The sequence below is a fragment of the Pygoscelis adeliae genome, unplaced genomic scaffold (assembly GCF_000699105.1).
Source record: "Pygoscelis adeliae isolate BGI_AS28 unplaced genomic scaffold, ASM69910v1 Scaffold263, whole genome shotgun sequence".
Taxonomy (NCBI): Eukaryota; Metazoa; Chordata; class Aves; order Sphenisciformes; family Spheniscidae; genus Pygoscelis; species Pygoscelis adeliae.
In genome coordinates, this window is record NW_008824552.1 from 1,357,492 (window position 1) to 1,377,403 (window position 19,912).

The following is a 19,912-nucleotide window of genomic DNA, read 5'->3' on the forward strand; positions in this document are numbered from 1 at the left end:
GAAGAAGACTTAAAGAATACATGCAATTCCTTTCCTTTCAACAAGCTTCACGCACACACCAAAGGCTCACGTCAGTTACAGCATCATAGGTCACTACAGCCCTTGCAAATATTATATTCCTAATGTTTATTTCTCCTAGTTAATAAATAAAGCATTTTTCACAATTTTAAATACCTAGATGCAGCAAATCGCTTGTAAGAAAGACAGAAATAAGCTGTGCTAAACTGCTGCATGAGATCAGAGAACCAAAACTTTAGTCCCTGAAGTATTGAAACTCTTTGACAGTCTGCATTAAAGACTATAATTTTACGCATATGTTCTAGAAATATTTGCTTCAGTGAAACAGTTCTCATAAGGAGTTCTAATATTCGTACACTGCATTTCGAAGGATTTTGACTCTTCCTTACCACCAGAGGTTATGAGGTCATCATGGTCAATACAGTAATCTTAGTACAATCTAAAATTTATGTTTATGGGTACTGCATCATGAAATGAGCTGTTGCCTTTTCAAGAACCGTATGTTCTGTAGCTCCTAATCAACATGCTGAGCGTACTATCTGCACAAAACCCACATTACATCAGAAAGCGAAGTCTCTCTCAACTATAAGATAACAAATATAGGAGATCAATATCTACTAGAAACAACACACATTCTAGAGGGGTGATTACGCAAAGCGTATGTTATCATCAATCAGCCCCACAGTAGAGTACATTTGGAACTTTTAAGGAGAATTATATAGCGCCATTAAAGCTAAAGGTTAACAGGTCATGATCACAGCAGATCAAATATTAAGATGTCAGCTCCAAGTTTTATGCTACTTTCAAACTCACTAGGTCACTTCAAGTTGAGGAATAATAAAATCACCGTGAATAGTATATATCTAGCTCACCTTAATAGATCTATAAATCCAACTAGTACCCCATGCAAGAAAATAAAACTTTTCAAAGTGACACATGCTACAAAAATTCCACGACGCATTATCCTAAGTGTAAAATACAAATCAAGAGGAATTCATTTCAATATCTACAATTACACTACCCAAATAGAGCAGGATTTAGATTTAAAGGATACCTTTACAATTAACAGTATAAAACTCACTCAAGCTTGACAATAAAGGCACCATTAGGAACACAAGCCATGTTTCACTAGAAGATAGTATTTAAGTCACTAGTAATGGGAACCACATATTCTATTATTAGACACAGAGCTCTGATACATGCAGTATAGAAAAGAGGAAAAAAACTGCTTTACAGTGCTCGCTACGATCTCCCACACACAGTTTCTTTCAAGTGATAAAGATTAAGCTTTTCTGTTTATCACATTGGTCCTGCTTTTTTGTTAATATTCACATTTCTGTCCTCTAACTTCCAATAATTAATCTTGAAAGACTCTCAACTACATACATCCTCGTGTCAGCTTTCATAACACAATCATTTACATGAAAGTCTTGAAAAACATCAGTGGATGTCTTCGTGTATGCACATTTATGACTCAGAGAAAAATATTACCAACTTTTATGTCTCTTTCTTTGTGTGTTATCTTGCTTGTCCATTAAGCCTGGTCACAAGCAATAAACTTAAGGAAGAGGAACCAAAACATTTTATATAGTGCTTCATTGAGTATAATTGAATGCAACTTTAACTGCTGGCTCGCTATGTGAAATTCTTCTTGCCTGCTCCTTAGAAAAGCACGACTGTAAGCTAAATCTCTCTTTGGCATGCGGCAAAAAGTTAAGTCTGCTGTGTAAGGTTTTAGTTATACTTGCTCAAAAAATACATTTGAAAACTACTATTTTAGTATTTTTATAATCACAAAGCACTCAATAAAATGCAAAATGGCATCCGCCCGCCCACTCCACTCCAACATGTACCTTCCTTGTTTCCATTCTTGCCGACATGTTTGGGGAAAAAATCATTTTAAGCTCCTTCAAAGCAGAACACAGATACTTACTCTAAGATGACAAATCCAAAGGAATAAGTGTGATATGTTTAGTGGAAAGAAGAAAAAAAAAACAAGCTGCAGGTGTAACTGTTGTGTAATCACCAGAAGAGATCATCTGAGAGGAGTTATCAAGCAGTAGGAAACTTGTTCTGAGTACACTCAGAAGTTGAGCTCTGGTCCTCCTCAGAGCAGTGCACTTACACACTGTAAGGAAACCATACACCTACCGTGCTAGCAGGCAGTACTTATGAACAGAACAGCTTCTGCTCAGTGAGGTTCAAAGGGTGCCCTTGTAAAAATCCGTTCATATTTATCTTATGACTATGGAATATTACTTTTCAGTAGCATGTAGACTTCTTAAAACGCAGCCCTAATACACCCTGAGTTTACAGTAGATATTCTATTCCTGTATATAAAGAGCACACTGCTCAGCTGGCATGGAGCAGTAATAATTTTAACAGTGACTCACAAAGACGATCTTAGTTTAGAGAACATTAACTTGATGCAGGAAAAAAACACAACATTTAGTAACTTATAGCAAGTTAACCCCAATTTGGAGTTGTTTCTGCACCTCGTGTTTCCACTGTACTCAAGGCTATTCTTGCTTCGCTTAAGACATCTGACATATCAGCAGTGATAAGAGCCTGCGCTGGGGAAAAGCACAAGGACTAGTAGTGATAAAGGGAATAACAAGCTAGCAGGCACATGGAAGGGCAGCTTTAGGATCTATGACAGTTGTGCCAAAGATGCTGAAATTAAACCAGTCCCACTCTGAATTCACAAGGTGGAGAACACTGTATAAAAGTGATCCAAACTGCACACAAGACTGATTTTAACCAGATGGTCAATATGTGCCTTTCAGATCTAAGATAACATAAAGAGGATTCTCGATCTTAAAAGCTTACGTTTGTTTTGGAAGTTTTATGTTTTGCTTATTTAATCCTGAAGGACTGTGACAAATGCAAAGTTTTTTGTTAATTTGAGTCATGTGTTCTGTTTTATAGGACTCACTGGGATACAAGTCAGATGGCCCGTGTTACCCAGCTGTACCACACTGCGGGAACAGAGGCAAATCCATTATAAACCGCTAAACATACACATGCACGACGTTTTTAGACGCCTCCCCTTTCGTAGCATGTTGCTTTGGACAAAAATTTGATTCTTCTACTTGTGATACCACAATGACAGAACAGTTTTTTCCATAGTGAACTAGAACAATATCATGCTTAGAGCCACAAAGCACACACAAGGCTTCTACTAACATTAATATATTCAAGACCCAAGTTTTCCCAGTCTCACAAGAAGAGGTTTTGATTGCCATTTCTCACGGGAGACAGGATATTAAAAAAAAAATAGAAGCAGTTACAAGGCACTTTGAATCATCTCTGAATAATTAGAATAGAGATGGCAACTCATCTGCCTCCACCTTACCTCTCTCCCATCTCTCCTGCTTGGGGAGTTCCCAAGAATAAGCATCTCCTCTCTACCTGCAATCTTAATTCCAACAAGTCAACATCAACTGCTTTATTCCAACCTATCCCCTATTAATTACTGCCACACTTCCTAAGCAGACGTCAGCTGCTGGATAAAGAACTCTTCAGCTTAAACCTGGTCCAAGAAAAACCAGCATGGAAGTCGGAAGGGAGCACATTATCAACAACTAGTCAAGAAACTCTCCTCTTCCATCGAAGGCACCTAATATTCAAATCAGATACTATTCTTAGCACTGAAATCTTGTGTTTAACACAACTGGATGCCACTAACCACTGAGCAGTTCCAAGAACAAAGAACTGTTGTGTTTTTGAAGTACATAGGGCAACTTAGTTTCAGTCTATTTACACATAAGGAGGTTTTGCTGATAGGCAATGAGTAGGCAAACAAGTACGAGCAGGCCAAGGCTTGGAGTACTGCTGATCTGCATAACCAGCAGTAAGGAACTCAAGTGAGACCGACAAATCAAAGTGTGCACTCAAGTATCAGAATACAGGTTAGTGCAAGCCTAGGCGGAAGAATCTCTTGATTTCCTTGTAAACTGCCCAGGCAAGAAGGGGTGGAAAAGGAAGAAATCCCAGCTAAAAGGAGTGGCTAAGTGTCAGCATTGGTGTTATTTTTATGCTGTAGACTCTATGTGAAAGTTTCTAGAGTAGTAGGCCTCATTAAACCCCCCCAAAAGGGTTGCGAAAAAGGAAGAAGCGAGGTGAAGGTTACATGCTTTGCTCACAGAAACTCTGATGGGGAAAAGTAATCCCAAGTCAGCCTTTTAAATAAAAAACAGGGCTAAAAGTCTACCTTTTCTCCAAGTTAAAACTACAGAACCAGCACCCTACCATCAACAATGGAATTAAATGTTGAGTTCTTCTTGCAACACTTCACAAATGCTAAGTTTTAAAATAGTCAGTTTGAACATTTGCATAAGAAATACCATTCTGATGGGTATCAAGCTTACAGGTACCCGACTACACCATCAACAGGACTCTTAGGAAGCTGTTGTATTGGAGCCAGTCTTTAACGAGATTTTTTTCTAACATCTTATTTAGTCAAGTAGCATACATCTTAGGCACAACAAGCATGCAGTTATACCTCAAACTGTAATGAAAAGCATAATCTTACTACAGTAAGTCACATTTGTAAGGTTACAAAGAATGTAGACACAGCACTAAATTGTCAACTCTGGTTTAAAAGTCCTTCTATAAAAAAAAAGAAACTCAATAGATGCATTTCCAGTCAATATGGAAAACTAATGGTGGCTGGTTGCCATCATTTCCACTCCACCTGAATCATTAAGATGCAAACAGCTAAACAGAAGTATCAGTGTTAAACCAAGGCAAATTTCAATCATCAGTTCAAGATATGTCTGAAAACATTTGTTGTCTGGGAGGAATATAGGATGAGCATACAGGCATTTCAATGACTGCCTTTGCCAGCTGCACCTGCCCAAGGGCCTGAAGACATTTCTGTGGGCTCTACAACATCTCTGCAGCAATCCCATCCAAAAGCCACAGCATGCCGCATGAAACCACCAGCCATCGCTCCGTGTTGCTGAAACTACCTGTTCATCCAGACACGAGTAGATCATCTTATAATCATAAAGCTACAGGCACAAAGAAGTCTAATGTATCGTCTCTAAGGCAAGTTCAAACCACCCTGTATCTCAGCTATGGTAACGCTTCCCTCTAAAGAAACTTCATCCCTCTTTGGGGTAGGAAGACTGTCTAAATTACTTTTCAGTGTTGATTTCAGCCTTATTTTCTATGATTAAGGCATAACAAAGGAGACTATGCTTATGCGCTGCTGAAAGCAAGTCTGAGAAATTTCAGGGGGAGATGATAGAGAAAAGCTTCTTGCAAGGATTCCCCCCCCCCCCATATTTACAGTTTAAGCTGAGATGCCTACAGTTTGGATTAATCAGGTTTGGCGGTTTATTTCCCTATAGAAAGTATTAGTTACTACTTAATAAAAGAAAGGGGTTTAACCCATCTCTTACTGACTTGGACTAAACCACTGGTTTTGATAAGACAGCACGGGCAGGAACTTCGCTACTACAGTGTCTCCAACCAAAACTGCTTGCTAATACTGATGTATTTAAAAATGAGAAAGCTGACTACATAAAAAAGGTCTTTTACAGATTGCTTATGTTGCCCACAGATATTGATTCTGGAAAACTTGGTCTGTTTCAAAGCTAAAAATTTGGAATTAGCCTAATTTCAGCATTTTATGCATTAGGACCACCCTTCTTACAACTCTTAAGTAAAGTGTCCTAATTATTCTACTCGAACCACTACGAACTTCTCTTCACTGTCCCACCTTTTTCAGCTGACCTTTGACAAGTACTTATCAGCCATCATGATCTCATTTAATTTTAAATCCTCAGCTAATCTTTAGCTGTTTTACATAGTAACTTCGGCATTTGATGAACATGCAGTAAATCACCACAGGACTCTTGGTTTACTCAGATGGTAACTTAAAAAAAGCTGAAAGAATCTTTATTCCATACATTTATTTTAGACCTCAAGTATCTCTTATGAATTCAAGTCCAAATACATTTACTGTTGTGTTCTGTGATTTATGAACTCCTATGTATCCAGAAAAATCACATATGTACCAATATATTGGTGGCCAATTTTTATTGTCTATAACCGCCTGTCTTTAATACAAACTATTTTTAAAGCTTAAGGAATTGCTTCATTTTTAACTGCTTTCACCTGCTTCTGCTTTGGTATTACACCATGTGTTTTAGATCTTCCATTCTCTCTTCTGGTCAGACTTCTGCCATATCCCAAATTATATTAAAGTCTCAAAGTTTAATCTCTACTTCAGAAAGCTCTTTAGGGAAGAAGTCAGTAAAATAATGATTTATTTTTTTTTTAAACACACATCACATCCAACTGTTTTCCACAGGCTGAAGTGTGACACAATTTAAATAGCGTATTACATCCCATTTAGCAAACGTAGGTAAAATTCCAAACCTTGTTTGGAATTGAAAATTAAGGTTATCTAACACAAAGTGATGCAAAAGTACAAGGACCGCTAATATTTGTAGCTTTGCAAGCTAAAATGTAAATGTCCTTGCTGTTAATTTAAGACCACTAAATTATCCAGTAGTTAACTGAAGATCAGAAACTTAGTCCACCAACTAAATGAAGCTGGTACCGCTGTATTTTCACATCACCATATCTGCAGTACCTTTGATACTTCCTGCCCAACTGCATCCACCGAATTTGTCAGAGAACAAACTTGACATGGCTTTTTCCTTCACTTCTTATTTTCAAGGACAGTAAGCAGAATGGCTGCAGGGAGATGACTGTAGAGCAGACTTGGCAGAATGCAGCTGAAACCCAATTATTCACTATTATACAGATAAAGAACTGATGTAATTTCTGTGACTGTAACAGTCACTGGTGCGATAACAGAGAGTCATCCATCAGATCCAGGGAACAACTGTGCCTCACACGGCTCTACCAAAAAATAGGGCAGTTTAGAAAATCATGAATGTCAAGCTTAAGCCCATGGATAGGACACCCTATACAAGGATAGAGCTAAATAGCCCAATCCAGATAAGATAATGACCCGAAAAAGTCATAAGTTCTTGCTTGATATGACTGAAGTATGAGGAGTGTACAAGAACAAGGTTTAAATATTTACTGAAATTTGAGTTATTTCAACCTCATCCCCTTTTGGGGGGCTGCAAGGGGGGCAGGCAGGGGAGGAAGGAGCTAGTGTTTTCCCTCCAACCTAACCACATCCTCTTTGCTCACTGTAAAGGAATGTTGTATCCAGAGGAGAAAGCTTGTGCTATTTAAAAAGTGCTGGGACTTTTCTCAACCAGAATAAAGCAAACCTTGAAAGCCTTCTAAGTGAGAAGGACTACGATCCTCCAGCCAGCTCAATTGAAATCACTCTTCCCAAGGACACTTCGAATCGAGTATCAGGAAAAGTAGACTGCTAGAGAGCCACGGACACCAAAATACCTAGCACTTCCAACCTCTTAGCACTCCGCGAAGACCAAGGCACAAGAAGCTTTGGCTGCACAGCTTCAAAACCTGTTTCCTTCTCAGATAAGCTGTACCACGGTTACATCTGCTTCAGAGCAGAGAGTGGCACTGATCTTAAGTAGCAGACCCAAGCAGCTGAGTGCTTGCTGGAAGGAACACAACTAAAATGCAGTAGTATGAAACTGCCTTCACCACCAGACTTCTCAATTACAGAGATGCAACACAGAGCACTTCGGATCCTTTTTAGATCAAGCTACCAGTTGATGGTGGAGGCCACAAACTGACCTTAGGGTGACTACTAGCCTACCAGGAACAGCTAAGTAGTCTGCCAACAATCAGCATGATTGCAAAAGTTTTAAACGAAAAAGTAAGATCCCCACCTGGTGAGCAACGCTGAAATCAAATGAAAAGGCAGAAAAAAGGATTACAAGTGTGCACTTTGCTTTGTTACAGATGAGATTAAGACATGAACATGAATCACACATCACAAGTGAATTCAGATTTGATTACTCTATGGTTTTTAGTTTCTACTTGAGAGAAAAAGCTATACTTGTAAAACAAACTTGATGACAAAAATACAGACTGCCAAGGGAAAAAAGCATATCCTCATTCAAGCTTTACACAATACAAAGATAATTAGTTTACTGGAAAACATATTGGCAGTTTAACTTTAAGAAATGTATTTTCAAAATGCCTATCTGAATAGCTCAACAAGAAGATAATCGAAAGCAGAAGCACTGCCATCTTTCTATTAAGAAGTGTAACTGCTGTGACCTTGCTCTTGGAGAACGCACAATAGCTTCAATATGTACAGGCTGTATACAGGAAAAGAAAGCAAAGACCCAGATTATGAAAGTCAGGCAGTTCTTGATAAGACAGTCACCGATTTATACAAGAGGGTATCATTCTACTAGTTCAGCAAATAACGCTTTCAAATGCCTCAAAAACACAGCTAGCAATCCACGGAACAAGCGACACTGATGGCTTTTTGTAGATCGTGCATTTCCGTGACATGTTTCAGCTGGAATCCAAGGCTTGCTACATACACACCGTGATGGATATCACAACGCAAGGACTATCTGTAAGGACAGAGCAGGCAACCTCGCTATCAGAACTTTAAATCCCCCTGCCACTGAAGGATCATTTTTAACTAGAGGACACTTTATATAGGTCAAGTCCCTGCTTATTGAAAAATGAAGTAATGTTTTGAAAAATAATCTCATCAGGAGTATAGTGTTCCAATGGGAGTAAATTAAGACTAGTATGTCTTCACAGAAACATTTCTCAGCTGTAGATGTCTGGGGTCACTGGTCTCATCTACTGCGGTAAACAAAATCTGCTTTCTCAGACTAACCAGGAGCACGTAAAAGCTTCTAGTTCCCAAAAATGGTATTAACAGTATCTAAATTTATTAAAGAACACCTGATCTAATTCTTAATCTACGCACAGTAATATTTGCTGACCCAACGAAGGCAAAAGCATTATTTTGGTGATCAACAATAAAACAACCCTGGGTTCTAGCTAAATATCCTCAAGAATGTGGAACGTAAAAATACAGTTCAAGATAAGTTCATGGCAAAAAGCATTCTTTGAGCAATATAGTTGAACACTTAACACACACTCAATCTACCACAAAGAATCAACTTTGCTTTGACAGCTATTAGATTTCTCAACAAACCATCTCCCTCCATCTGATTTAAGTTTGCCAAGATTTCTTCCCAAAGCTGCCATTTTATCATCTCAGCCGAAGTACCAAATGTGATTAAAGACTTTTCGACTGAGTTGGAAGATGTTAATGTCAGTGAAAAGTTATTATTCTTCACTTGCTTGTGTCACGATTTTTCAGACTGCTTTGTTGCAAGTGGCTTATCTGTTACCAGGCACAAAGCAATAACCACCTTCAGCTGTAGTAAGTCTACTACAGCTGAAACTCTGACTTTCCTCTTCTTCAGAACAGAAGCAAGGCCACAGCAGTAAGGACCACTGTTAGACTAAGCTCATTCAACAAGTGGTTTCCAAATGCTCCAAGATTATCCATATGCCTGCTCAGCAGCACTCATCTCCACTTATCTGCAAATCCAGCTTGATTAAGCTTAAAAGAATTGAAAGACAACACATTGAGAAAGGTAATTTGGAAGCAGTCTTGGAGCAGAACCGGCTTTGATACAACCTTTGCTTTACTCACAGGCCTGAGAAGTGAAACTTTTTCCATCAGACCTTACGCTGTCAGTAACTCATATTGCATGACTTAACACAGTGTGAACCACACACAATATAATGGAAGTTTTCTTTATCAGTGCAAATGAGTCCGTCTAGAAATACAACAGCAACATATCAGATCAACTGCTTGAACACATGCAGATTAGAAGTACACCTTGGCCCAACTTACTCCTAACTTTTCCACTTCTCTGACATTTGGCTCCCTAAACTAATTAAAAGCATCCCAAACTGGGGTAAACCAACCTGCTGGTTTGAATTCAAGACTCGGTCAATAAGCCGTACAGATACGTTAACATGCACCACACACGGTGCTGCAGCCCTTTGGCCCTGCACTTGCATGTCGGCTTTAGCGGTACAGAAGCTATATGAGGATAAACTCATTCATGGCTTTACATCCTTAAGGAATCCAGAAATATTCTGAACATCCAACAAGGGCAGCCGCGTTTTATGCTTGATACGCTCTTCAGTTGCTACAAGACTGCCTCATCCCCGTGAAAGATGACCTGGTTTTTATTATTCATACCTTTTCACTTCCCACACGGGCTACAGCAATGAAATGAAACTGGCCTTTAAGTTTTGGGCACCCATAGAATTACAGCTGGTTTCGAGTGCTGCAGCGCCTCTGTGATATAAGAGGTCGGGTGCACTCAGACTTTGTTTCCAGATCAAGTCTGATGCCAGCAGATCTTCACCACCCTGGCTCTGAACAGCTACTTCTGGAACCTCTACCTAAATTAAACATCAAGACAAAAAACAGACTAATAATTACAATCTTCTGGCATGAAGTTCTCAAAAATGATGAAGTTGAGCTCCAGAAAAAGACAATTTTGAGGTATGATGCCACATCACAGAGATAGTTTCCAGGAAATTACTTCAGGGTCAGACCTATCACTTTTAGCTGCAAACACAGCATACAATTTTGATCCTGTTTTCTATGAGGACACAGTAGTGCAGACAGACCGCCCTATTTCCTATGTTTAGTGACAACAGAAGGTGTTCAGACAGGACAAGAAGTAGCATAATTTAGAAAGCCATGGCAGCACACTCCATTTCACTCCTCCTTATGCCATTTCATATGACTGTTTGGTTCCTGAGGTACATCAAAGTCATAAAACATAACTGCAAAGTTGTCAGATGCCTTTGAATGCAGATGCCCAAGACTGCATCGCGGCTGTTTGTGTACCCTTCGGCCTGTTGGTGTCTCTATTTGTCAAGAAGAGTGGAAGAAAAGACCTTAAATCTTTCTATGAACTAGAAAATGCCAAGAAAACCTTTACGGTAGTTTACTGTTATCTCAGATCAGCAAATGCCAAAAATTCCTGCAAAAAATGCACCAGACTAGACCAGGCTTCTTCCATGACTGTCTAGGGCCTGTTTGGGTTTTTTTATTTTATTTTTAAAGTTTATATATATTTTTGACCTTTATAACATTAAGTGGCAACAAGTTCAATATTTAAACATACAACAGAAGAAAAAAAAAAAGAACACTTCTTTGAGATGAGACAACTCTGAAATGCCTGTAGGTACACCAACAGCTATGCTTGAAAACTATGGGTTTTGCCTTTTAAATACAAAACCTTTTTAGATCCTGTATTCGACCCCTTCATTTATTTTCCCCTAACCTGAAATATGACTTTGAGGTGGTTACTTTCTTACTACTGCTAGTTTTCTAATCCTCCCTTAACACGTTATGGTGGGAAGAAGGTGTAGCATCGCACAGAACAAGACTGCATGTACTATTTGAGTTCTCTTTACTATCGCTAGAGAGAAACAATGTTAGCAAAACTATGTCTTGAAACCATTCTCATTTCCAAATTACCTAGCAGGGACGTAAGAGTTCTTGAAAAACCTTTTAAAAGACACAATATGAATGAGAATGCAAAAATACAACAGAAAATTTCTCTGAATGTGCATTTCACTTGTCCAGACAGACGCAGGGTACCAGAAAGGTCACTAAACTCCAAAGAACGTTATTTTTCTTAGGGGAGTATACATATTTCCAAGCTGTCTAATGTGATTTGATTAAACGAGTATTCTATTCTTAAATATTCAACTGGCAGGTTGTAGAAGTGTCATGTGAAGTTTCAATTATAAAAAGTAGCAACCGAGCATAGCTTTGAGTCAGAGATGCCAGAAGACTCCCAAACAGATGGCATAAGTGTGCTTTGCTGTACTCACTCTAAAACTACCAAGGAGACAGATATGGTTTCAAAAGATTCAGGAGCTTCCAGCCAGCAAAATGCAGGCATTTACTTTGCGAGATGTTTAGCTTGTATCAGCATTGAAAGAAAAGAACTGAAGTGAAGACTATATAAAAAAAAATACTATGACAATAGCAGCAACACCAACCCAGGCGATTTCACAAAGTATGTCTCACTCCAGACATAACAATCCTTATTTTGCTCTAAACTGGAAGCTATTCTTCATGTAAAAATCTGGGAGCAGGCTAACAGAAGCATTAAATGCAGGGCTTGACAGACAGCGTCAGAACATATCACAAGAATGCTGAGATTAAATGATTTACTATGTTTATGAGAACACGATGAAGTGCTAGGCTTCAGCTCCACAAGAACAGTGCCAAAGAATTTAGGTGGTTTATTCAGCAAACATGTTTGTCACTGGAGAGAGGAACATGCTGCTGTCCTAAGTAGCTTAAATTTGGGAGTTCTGTATCTATCATTTGCTTTGAAATCTTCCAGACTCCAGAACTTTTGAGGAATGGTACTCTCTCTTCCTACCTATTCGATGCACTCTGGAGATGTTGAAAGGGACCACTGAAGAAGTGCCTGAATGAGATATTTAGTGAAAACCGTATTCTTGCCTCACCTTGGTGGTTCAGAAAGTCGTAAGAGCAGATTTATGGGAGAAAACTTACAGCCTTTTAGTAGTACCAAAACTATTTTATGCAGTACAAGAAGGGAGCAGTTATTGAATAGATTGTAAACACAAACATCTCTACAATTACAAAGCTGACCATATATTGTATGCTACTGGCAGGTATTCTACACCTCATTCTACCATCAGTATTGCGGCCAGATAAGCGCTAAGTTCTCACCACAACCTCCTACTTCTTTTGTACGCTCTTAAGTTCCAATATAACAGTAATTGCAGCAGACAAAATTGAATACTTCTATAAGAACCTTGAGATTTAGGTGACCTGGATGATCCAAGTAAACAAATCTGAAGCAGATAAAGTATTTCCCAAACATAACTTACATTCTGAAAGCTCTCAAAAATATTTAACCAGCTTACTATAAAGGCTTTAAAAAGCTGGTAAAGAAACTTGAAAGTGAAGTAACACATTTATACAGTACAACGCTAAAAACAAACACATGTACTTATGAAATTGCTCTCGAGTGAAAACATCAGCTATTCCCCCAATGCACGATTTTTAGAAGCCCTTAATATGAATCTCAGGGCAACCCTGCAGTCGGAAAAAAAAAAAGCATGAAGCCAAGTAAAATGTTTAACCTAGTCAATAATCATGATGCTATGTGCTATAGTAAAGATTGAGTATAGAGGAAACCTCACTGTAATTACTCAACAGTTTATGCTGGAGTTTGAAAAGCTGCTAAAGGACAGGTGACTGAAATAAAGACATTTAATAATGCATGTTAATTGCTCTGTTCAATTCAGTTAGGAGCAGGTGAGAAACATGAGCTATTAGTTTAGAAAGAAAACTGCAAGTTAAGACATTTGAGGTTTTCTATAGCAACTGAAGTCCTTTGAGAGTCGGTAGGATTGACTCTCCAATAGCTGGGAAGAGAAGATCTCAGGCAGGAGCTAATCCTGCAAAACTCTTGCAGAACACAGGTAAATGGCCCAACAGGGATTCATACACTTAGCTAAACTTTCTCCTTTTCAGAAATCTATTGTGAAAGAAAGGATTAAGTCATGAGGGTTTGGAAGGCTACAGCCTGAAGGACTAAACCTTCCAATCTGTCTCAGACAACAGGAAATTGGTTTAATTTTTATACACCCACACACAGGCAGCTCTGCTCCTCAGAAATTTGTTTTCCAGATATAAATGTTCTAGTTTGCTACCCTTCTGAAAGTGATGTACAGGAAGGAGTATGATCATATACTTGGAGAACTAAACTGAAGCAAAACAGATTAATGTTCTATTAAGTTACCCAGGAACTGTTTAAACAAATTATTAAAATGGTATGAAAGATAATTTGCAAGACATAATCGTACGGTCATATTTTATTGTGGCAAAACAGGAAGACCTCAGTGAGGTCTTAACTCTTAAGGCAAGTTACCTCTGCTGTCCTGCCAAAAGTCACTGAGCTTCAAAGAGAAATCAGACACTTCCAAGCATCCCAGTATCATCAACTATGCACAATAAGACCCTTCCATCTTGATTTGGACTATTAGGAATTAGTGTTAAAATATTATAACACTTTGATTGCATACTTCCAAAGAGAAGAGGGGTTGTGGTTTTGTTTTTTGTTTTTTTTTACAGGCTTCCTGTCAATAGAGACAGCTACTTTCCACAAATACATTTCTTTCTGCCATTTTCTTTTCAAACCCTGCATTTGGAGAAACAAAGTTACTTGGTGCTGCAAGCCTGTCTTTGCAGCCACCCATACACGCACAGGATCAGAGCGGAGCAGCTGGCCTCCCACAGCTGGTCCAGTGTCGCATTCCTTTGAGTTCTGTGGTTGCAGGCTACAAAGTGAAGCTTAACCAGTAATTGCCACCATTTTCATATTAGAGCACGCAGGTGCAAAGACAGCGGGAAAACAGGCAAAGTGCCAAAATGCAGGAGAAGGCATTCAGAAAGTGGATTTAAGGACAGCAAGATAGTTTCCTAGTAACACAACAATAGTGTAGCTACATGTTGAAAGACAATGATTACAGAACAGATGAAAAACACTTCATTGAATATTAAGTTGATTCAGAGTAGATAACAGTTTACAGTGCTCTTTCTCAATTGGTTAAAGTCCTCTGCGTTGAAGAAAGCTATTTATTTTGTCACGTTCATCAACCACTACTACAACACTGGCAGTAACTCCTCAGTGAAGCTATGCTTGCTACCTGCAGTCTATTCCCATAGCCAGCAGCAAAACATGAAAGGCAAGTTTTCTAATCAGCAGCCAAAACTTACCTAGAAGACACACTATTTAAATTTTTCTATCATTATTGGAAGCCTAATCTATGGTATATGCCTGCCAACAGGCCTAGAACGACAAAGCTGGACTAGCTACTCTGTTAGATCACAGAATTCCAACATGAGAAACTCAAACAACTGTCCCACGGCTACTGAAAGGAGTAACAAATAACTTCAAACTCTCTGTCACTTCAGACTACTCAAAACTGTTAAAGGTTTTTTCTGTTGCTTTGAAGAAAGTACATAAGCACATATACGACATACTTACTCTCGCTCTTTCTCCGTCAGTTTGTCATTGATATTATCTTTGATTGTAGACCGGGAGCCCTTGTGAATTATAGGATACCTGAGTGGCACTTGTAAGAAGTAGGATATCATTGAAACCAAGTGAGCGGTGTAGCCCAGGGCAACAGCAATGCTTCCGTCATCTTTTGCTGTCAACAACAAAAAGATTCCATTATTTCATCAATTGGATCTCACTGCAGGCTCAGCACAAGTTCATCCTTATTGCTTAGGGAATGATACAACTAATGAAGCTACCAGAAGTTATAACTTAAGAATAGATGCAAGTCTGAAACAAATTTAGACTGCTTTACGATCGTTTGCAGTTCACTACTGCCCTTTAATGGAAGAGGCAAATGTAAAATGGGTGATGGCTTGTTCTCCTTCCAATTTTACACTTCCAAAGCTAAAAGTTAACTCTTCTCAACATTTGGCTGGGTGGGGGAGGGTAAAGAAGAGATGGAAAAGTGAAACAAAATTCCCAAGACAAAATTCAAGTCTTAAACTTTCTGCATCCCTCTAGATGAGGCTGACATGTATGACCGGGGTCAGGGAAAAGCTGCATTCCTCCGTAACTTTATTCATTAGCGAGATCAGTTGGAGATACACCGACCCCGGGGTATGAACTCTGTTCTCTGCCAATAACTGGAAGAACTTAGATTAACCCGTTGTTTTAAAGTATCACTTTCAATTTGACATTTAAGGTTTCAACCTTAAAGCGCCACCTGCCCGGAATACACACAGGCCTTGTGATTCAAATTACGTCCTTTAGCCACATTAAGGGCTTGTTCCTTTCCGTTTTCTCTATTTTTCTTCTTTGTAAGTGAACACACCAATACAAACAACATGACAGTCATCCCTTCTGAGGCACAAGGGAGTCCCGTGAAATCAACTGAACAGAGGACCTTTAAGAAAGCTTATAATGATGTTCAAAGACAACTATGAAATCATACTGAGCTCTATCAGAACACAACACGATAGATGGATTTAAAAGTTACACCCCTTTCAAAAAGGATTTTGTAAAAAGTGTTCAACATTTGCAGCAAAACTAGCTTTTTAGGGAATAAATTTTTTTTGATCCTTCAGACGCCTGAATTTTTTTAAATATTATTATCTACTAAGAGTCTGAAATAAGATACATGTCCGACAGCTGGTTTTCAAACTTAACTGCATATTTCACTGAGTTTAATGCTTAATAGTTCTTCCTCGTAATACAATATTTATAGAGACTTTGATAAAGAATTTTGTTTTTTATAAGGATTTAATACCAGTAAACTGAAAATGGGCCAAGAGAGGCATGCCACTGATTTCTCAAGAATTACCAAACTGAGTTCATTACCACATTTAGTGCAATCAGGAAAACGAAGCAATAGACTGATTTTTGTCACACTGACAAATTGGTTTGTTTTAAAGTTTATTCCTCCATTATTCTATCATCCAATATACATGTTGTTAGCACAAGTTAATACCTACGGGGTGGCTTTAAAGAGTTAGACAACTGATTGAGGTTTTTCCCCAAGAAACCACATGCCTTGCAGAGTGAGCAAGTACTGGGAGCAAGAAATTCTCGAGGGGATTTTAATGAAGTTCCAATTCATGTCAAACATTTGTAGATGAATGCATGCAGTTATCTGCACGACTGTTATACAGACAGGCATATTATGTATTTGCTTCTGCAATAGGATGACTGTAGACAGTTAAAGTAGAAGCTGACTTGTAAAATACTGTCAGGCAGCTTTAAAGTCTTACTTATGCAAGATATTTATTTGGTAAGTTCACCAGCAACTACAGCAAACTGAATGGGGATTTGTGCACAGTTCCCCATCATGATTTATGGACTGAAAGTAGCCACAATGGAATTTTAGGTCAGACACAAAATATTTTCCAGAATATTTTGCAGAATCACTGCATTTGGAAGGCACCTCTGGAAATCGCATAGTCCTAGCTCCCTGCTCAGAGCAGGGTCAGCTACAGCAGGTCGCCCAGGACTGTGTCCAGTTGGGTTTTGAGCATCCCCAAGGATGGAAACTCCACAGCCTCTCTGGGTAACCTGTTGCAGCATTTCAGTATCAAGTCTTAGAATACAGAGGTACTTTTCTAAGAATCAAGAGTAACTTCCTTTGTGCTAGCTAGGAAGTAGGAATAAATAATGCGTAAGTTTTCTTCTAGTCTAGACCTTTCCAGTCAGAAATTTGGATCCTAAGCCATTGCTATCAGTTTACTTAATTTTATGAAGTTTAGAAGCAGTGTCAACTGTAACAACTAAATTAAGAATATCCAGCTACCTTGAAAGTCTTCAGAATTAGGAAGCTTGACTCCACAAACAAAGTAATCCTTTTGATCATTCTGCAAGTTTAAAATCAACAATGGAAAGTGAGAATGGAACAATAACATCCAGAAAACAGAAACCTGCACAAAATCTGATGACAACAAAGCATTTTTGTAAAGAAAAAACTAAATATCCAATGAAACCCAGAGTGACTTTGACTTGTTTTAGTCCACATGTCATATAATTCAGAAATAAATGCAACTTTTTTTAAAGAAGGAAGAGCTTCATCTTAATTCATTATATAAAAGGTTTTGGAGCTCAGTATTTTGACATCTGTTTATGTGCACTCCGTTAAAGTTCAGCTAGCCTACTGTCAGGGTTACTTTATATAATTGTAAACAAAATGGAAAGTATCCATTAAATTACAGCTACAGCTATTCTACTTTTATAGTGGAGACTGAGAGATGCTGGCATAAGTCCTCTCCCCATGAGGTTTGCAATCTAAGGACCAAATCCAAGAAAAAGCTGGAAAAAACAGCATGAATGAAGAGCAAGTTTCATCACAAATAAAAAGATATTTGCTCGCAGTGTAATAAACAGGAAGTTCATTTCACATCAAGCAGATTTTCAGAACGTTAAACACATACCAGATCAATAGGGTAGATATAGGATAGCTCCGACAGCAGTTGCTTGCATCGAATAGTCTGCTGGGCATTTGTCTTCAAAAACAGTTCTCTTTGGGGAAAGAGATCCCAAAACCATCAGTATCTTCAAAAGCTTTAAGTAAAGGTGTCAAGCCCTCGTATCTTTTCTGCATCTTCCCAAGTATCACCTCCCCTCCCCCAAATAGCTAGGTAATTCCACAAAAAAAAAAAATGCGGAAGACAAAGCTAAGTTTTCGTTTTCAGTTGTACCTCATGTTATCAGCATATTTTGACTATGACAATTAAGTATTACAAAGCTGTGTTACACTAAAGCAGAGCTAGAAGTCCTATCATAGTCTACACATGCAACCGAGCATCTGTTTTTTTCTCTTCTAGACTTGCCACCGTTAATTATCACTTTAGATATCTACAAATCGTAGCAGAGATGTCTCAACAGAAGTTTTGGGGCTACTTTAGAAAGAATTTGGTGCCAGGAGTCCTCCCACTTCAAATGGCCTACTCTCAAGCCTGTATTTCCTTTCCAACTGCAGAAAAAGCATAGGTCCTTTTACCTCTTCGCAGTGCATTCCTTTCTTAATTCATGCAGGGATTCGTTATGCTCTTGAAGTTTCTGATAGTCAGTCTCAAATGCATTTTCTAAACAACATGAGGAATCGGGGGAAAAAATTAGTATCAAAGATTTTCTTAGTTATCTGAAGTTTTAAAAGTAGATACTGACACAAATGCCGGCAGGAATCCTCCACTTACTCCCAAGATGCCCATTTTCCATGTTATGCCGCCAAACTGGGGAATGACAGTGCAGGAGGAACACGTGTCTTCATGCACTATACACCATTCACCAGCCAAATACAACCAACAAAACCTCATTCTCCTTTAACACCTGTTCCCCTCATGTCTGCAGTAATTCAGTTAAAGCATCTCAATATTTGCATAACCAGAATTAAGTAAAAGGCCAAAACCTCATTTTTAGTAGTGACTAATTATTTTAGACCCAACTAGGTATTAAAAAAAAAAAAAGAAAAAAGTCCTGCAACAAGATCAGATATCCGTGTAGCTTGGCCTCTGGTGAGCTCCAAAGAGACAGTGAGATAGGATTTTACTATAGAACACTTTCCCAGTAAAACAAAATACCAAGAAGACTGAGCATTTCACCTTTCACTTATGTAATACGCTAGGAAGAGGGATTTTTGTCTTCTAACACTTAAAATGAGATCCTCATCACAGGTACAACAACATCCCTCATGACATTATAACGTGCCTGCATCAAGCCACTGTTTACTGCATTACAGCGCAGCTCTTCTGATTTTCTCATAAAATTTTAATTAAGCACAGATTTAAGATTGCCTTAGAGAGGTGTCACAGTAAGAAGTTATTTAGAGACAGGATACCAGAAACCACTGTCCAGAATTCAGTATAACACAGATGGTGAAGAGATTATATCTCGTTGCAAACTTCAGATAAAGAAAAGCACAAACATTAGAGCCAGACCAAAAACCAAAACATCACCTTCATTTTGGTCAACATGATCATAAGCTAGGCTACTACTCTTCTGATCAGCAGATTATGAATATCTGCAATAGAAGCAGTAACGATTCTACACTTACCTCTGTCATGCAAAGTATTCTTCTCCTTATGCAACAAGGCTACTTCTTGACCAAGGGCCTTCTTCTGCCTCTCCAGTTCATTACGTAGCACCAGGATCTTCAACTGTAAACATTCACTCTCTTTTTTCTATTGGAAGAAAAATAGATTTAGAAAAAAAAAAGTTAAAAGTTGTTCTGCATACAAGCAATTCCATAAAAGGGGTGATAGGAGGGAAGGGAAAAGGTCTGGCAGACATCAGTCTTGTCCTAACAGCTGAGCTCATAGATTACAACAGGCAATAGATTACCAGAGACCCTAATCATTTTGCTGCTTTGGAAGGAGAGA

At 38.6% G+C, this 19,912-nt stretch overlaps 1 protein-coding gene across 1 annotated transcript in view; it reads right to left on the reverse strand.

Moving 5' to 3' along the window:
* The window catches only part of UVRAG (UV radiation resistance associated), an 81,272-nt gene that overhangs the window by 34,090 nt on the left and 27,270 nt on the right, over window positions 1-19,912 (reverse strand). Inside the window, exons 8-12 of the mRNA XM_009321954.1 lie at window positions 19,588-19,714; window positions 18,535-18,619; window positions 17,966-18,053; window positions 17,335-17,395; window positions 15,036-15,201 (exon numbers count right to left, since the gene is read on the reverse strand). Coding sequence (XP_009320229.1) covers window positions 15,036-15,201; window positions 17,335-17,395; window positions 17,966-18,053; window positions 18,535-18,619; window positions 19,588-19,714 — 527 coding nt within the window. The remainder of the gene's footprint in view (window positions 1-15,035; window positions 15,202-17,334; window positions 17,396-17,965; window positions 18,054-18,534; window positions 18,620-19,587; window positions 19,715-19,912) is intronic.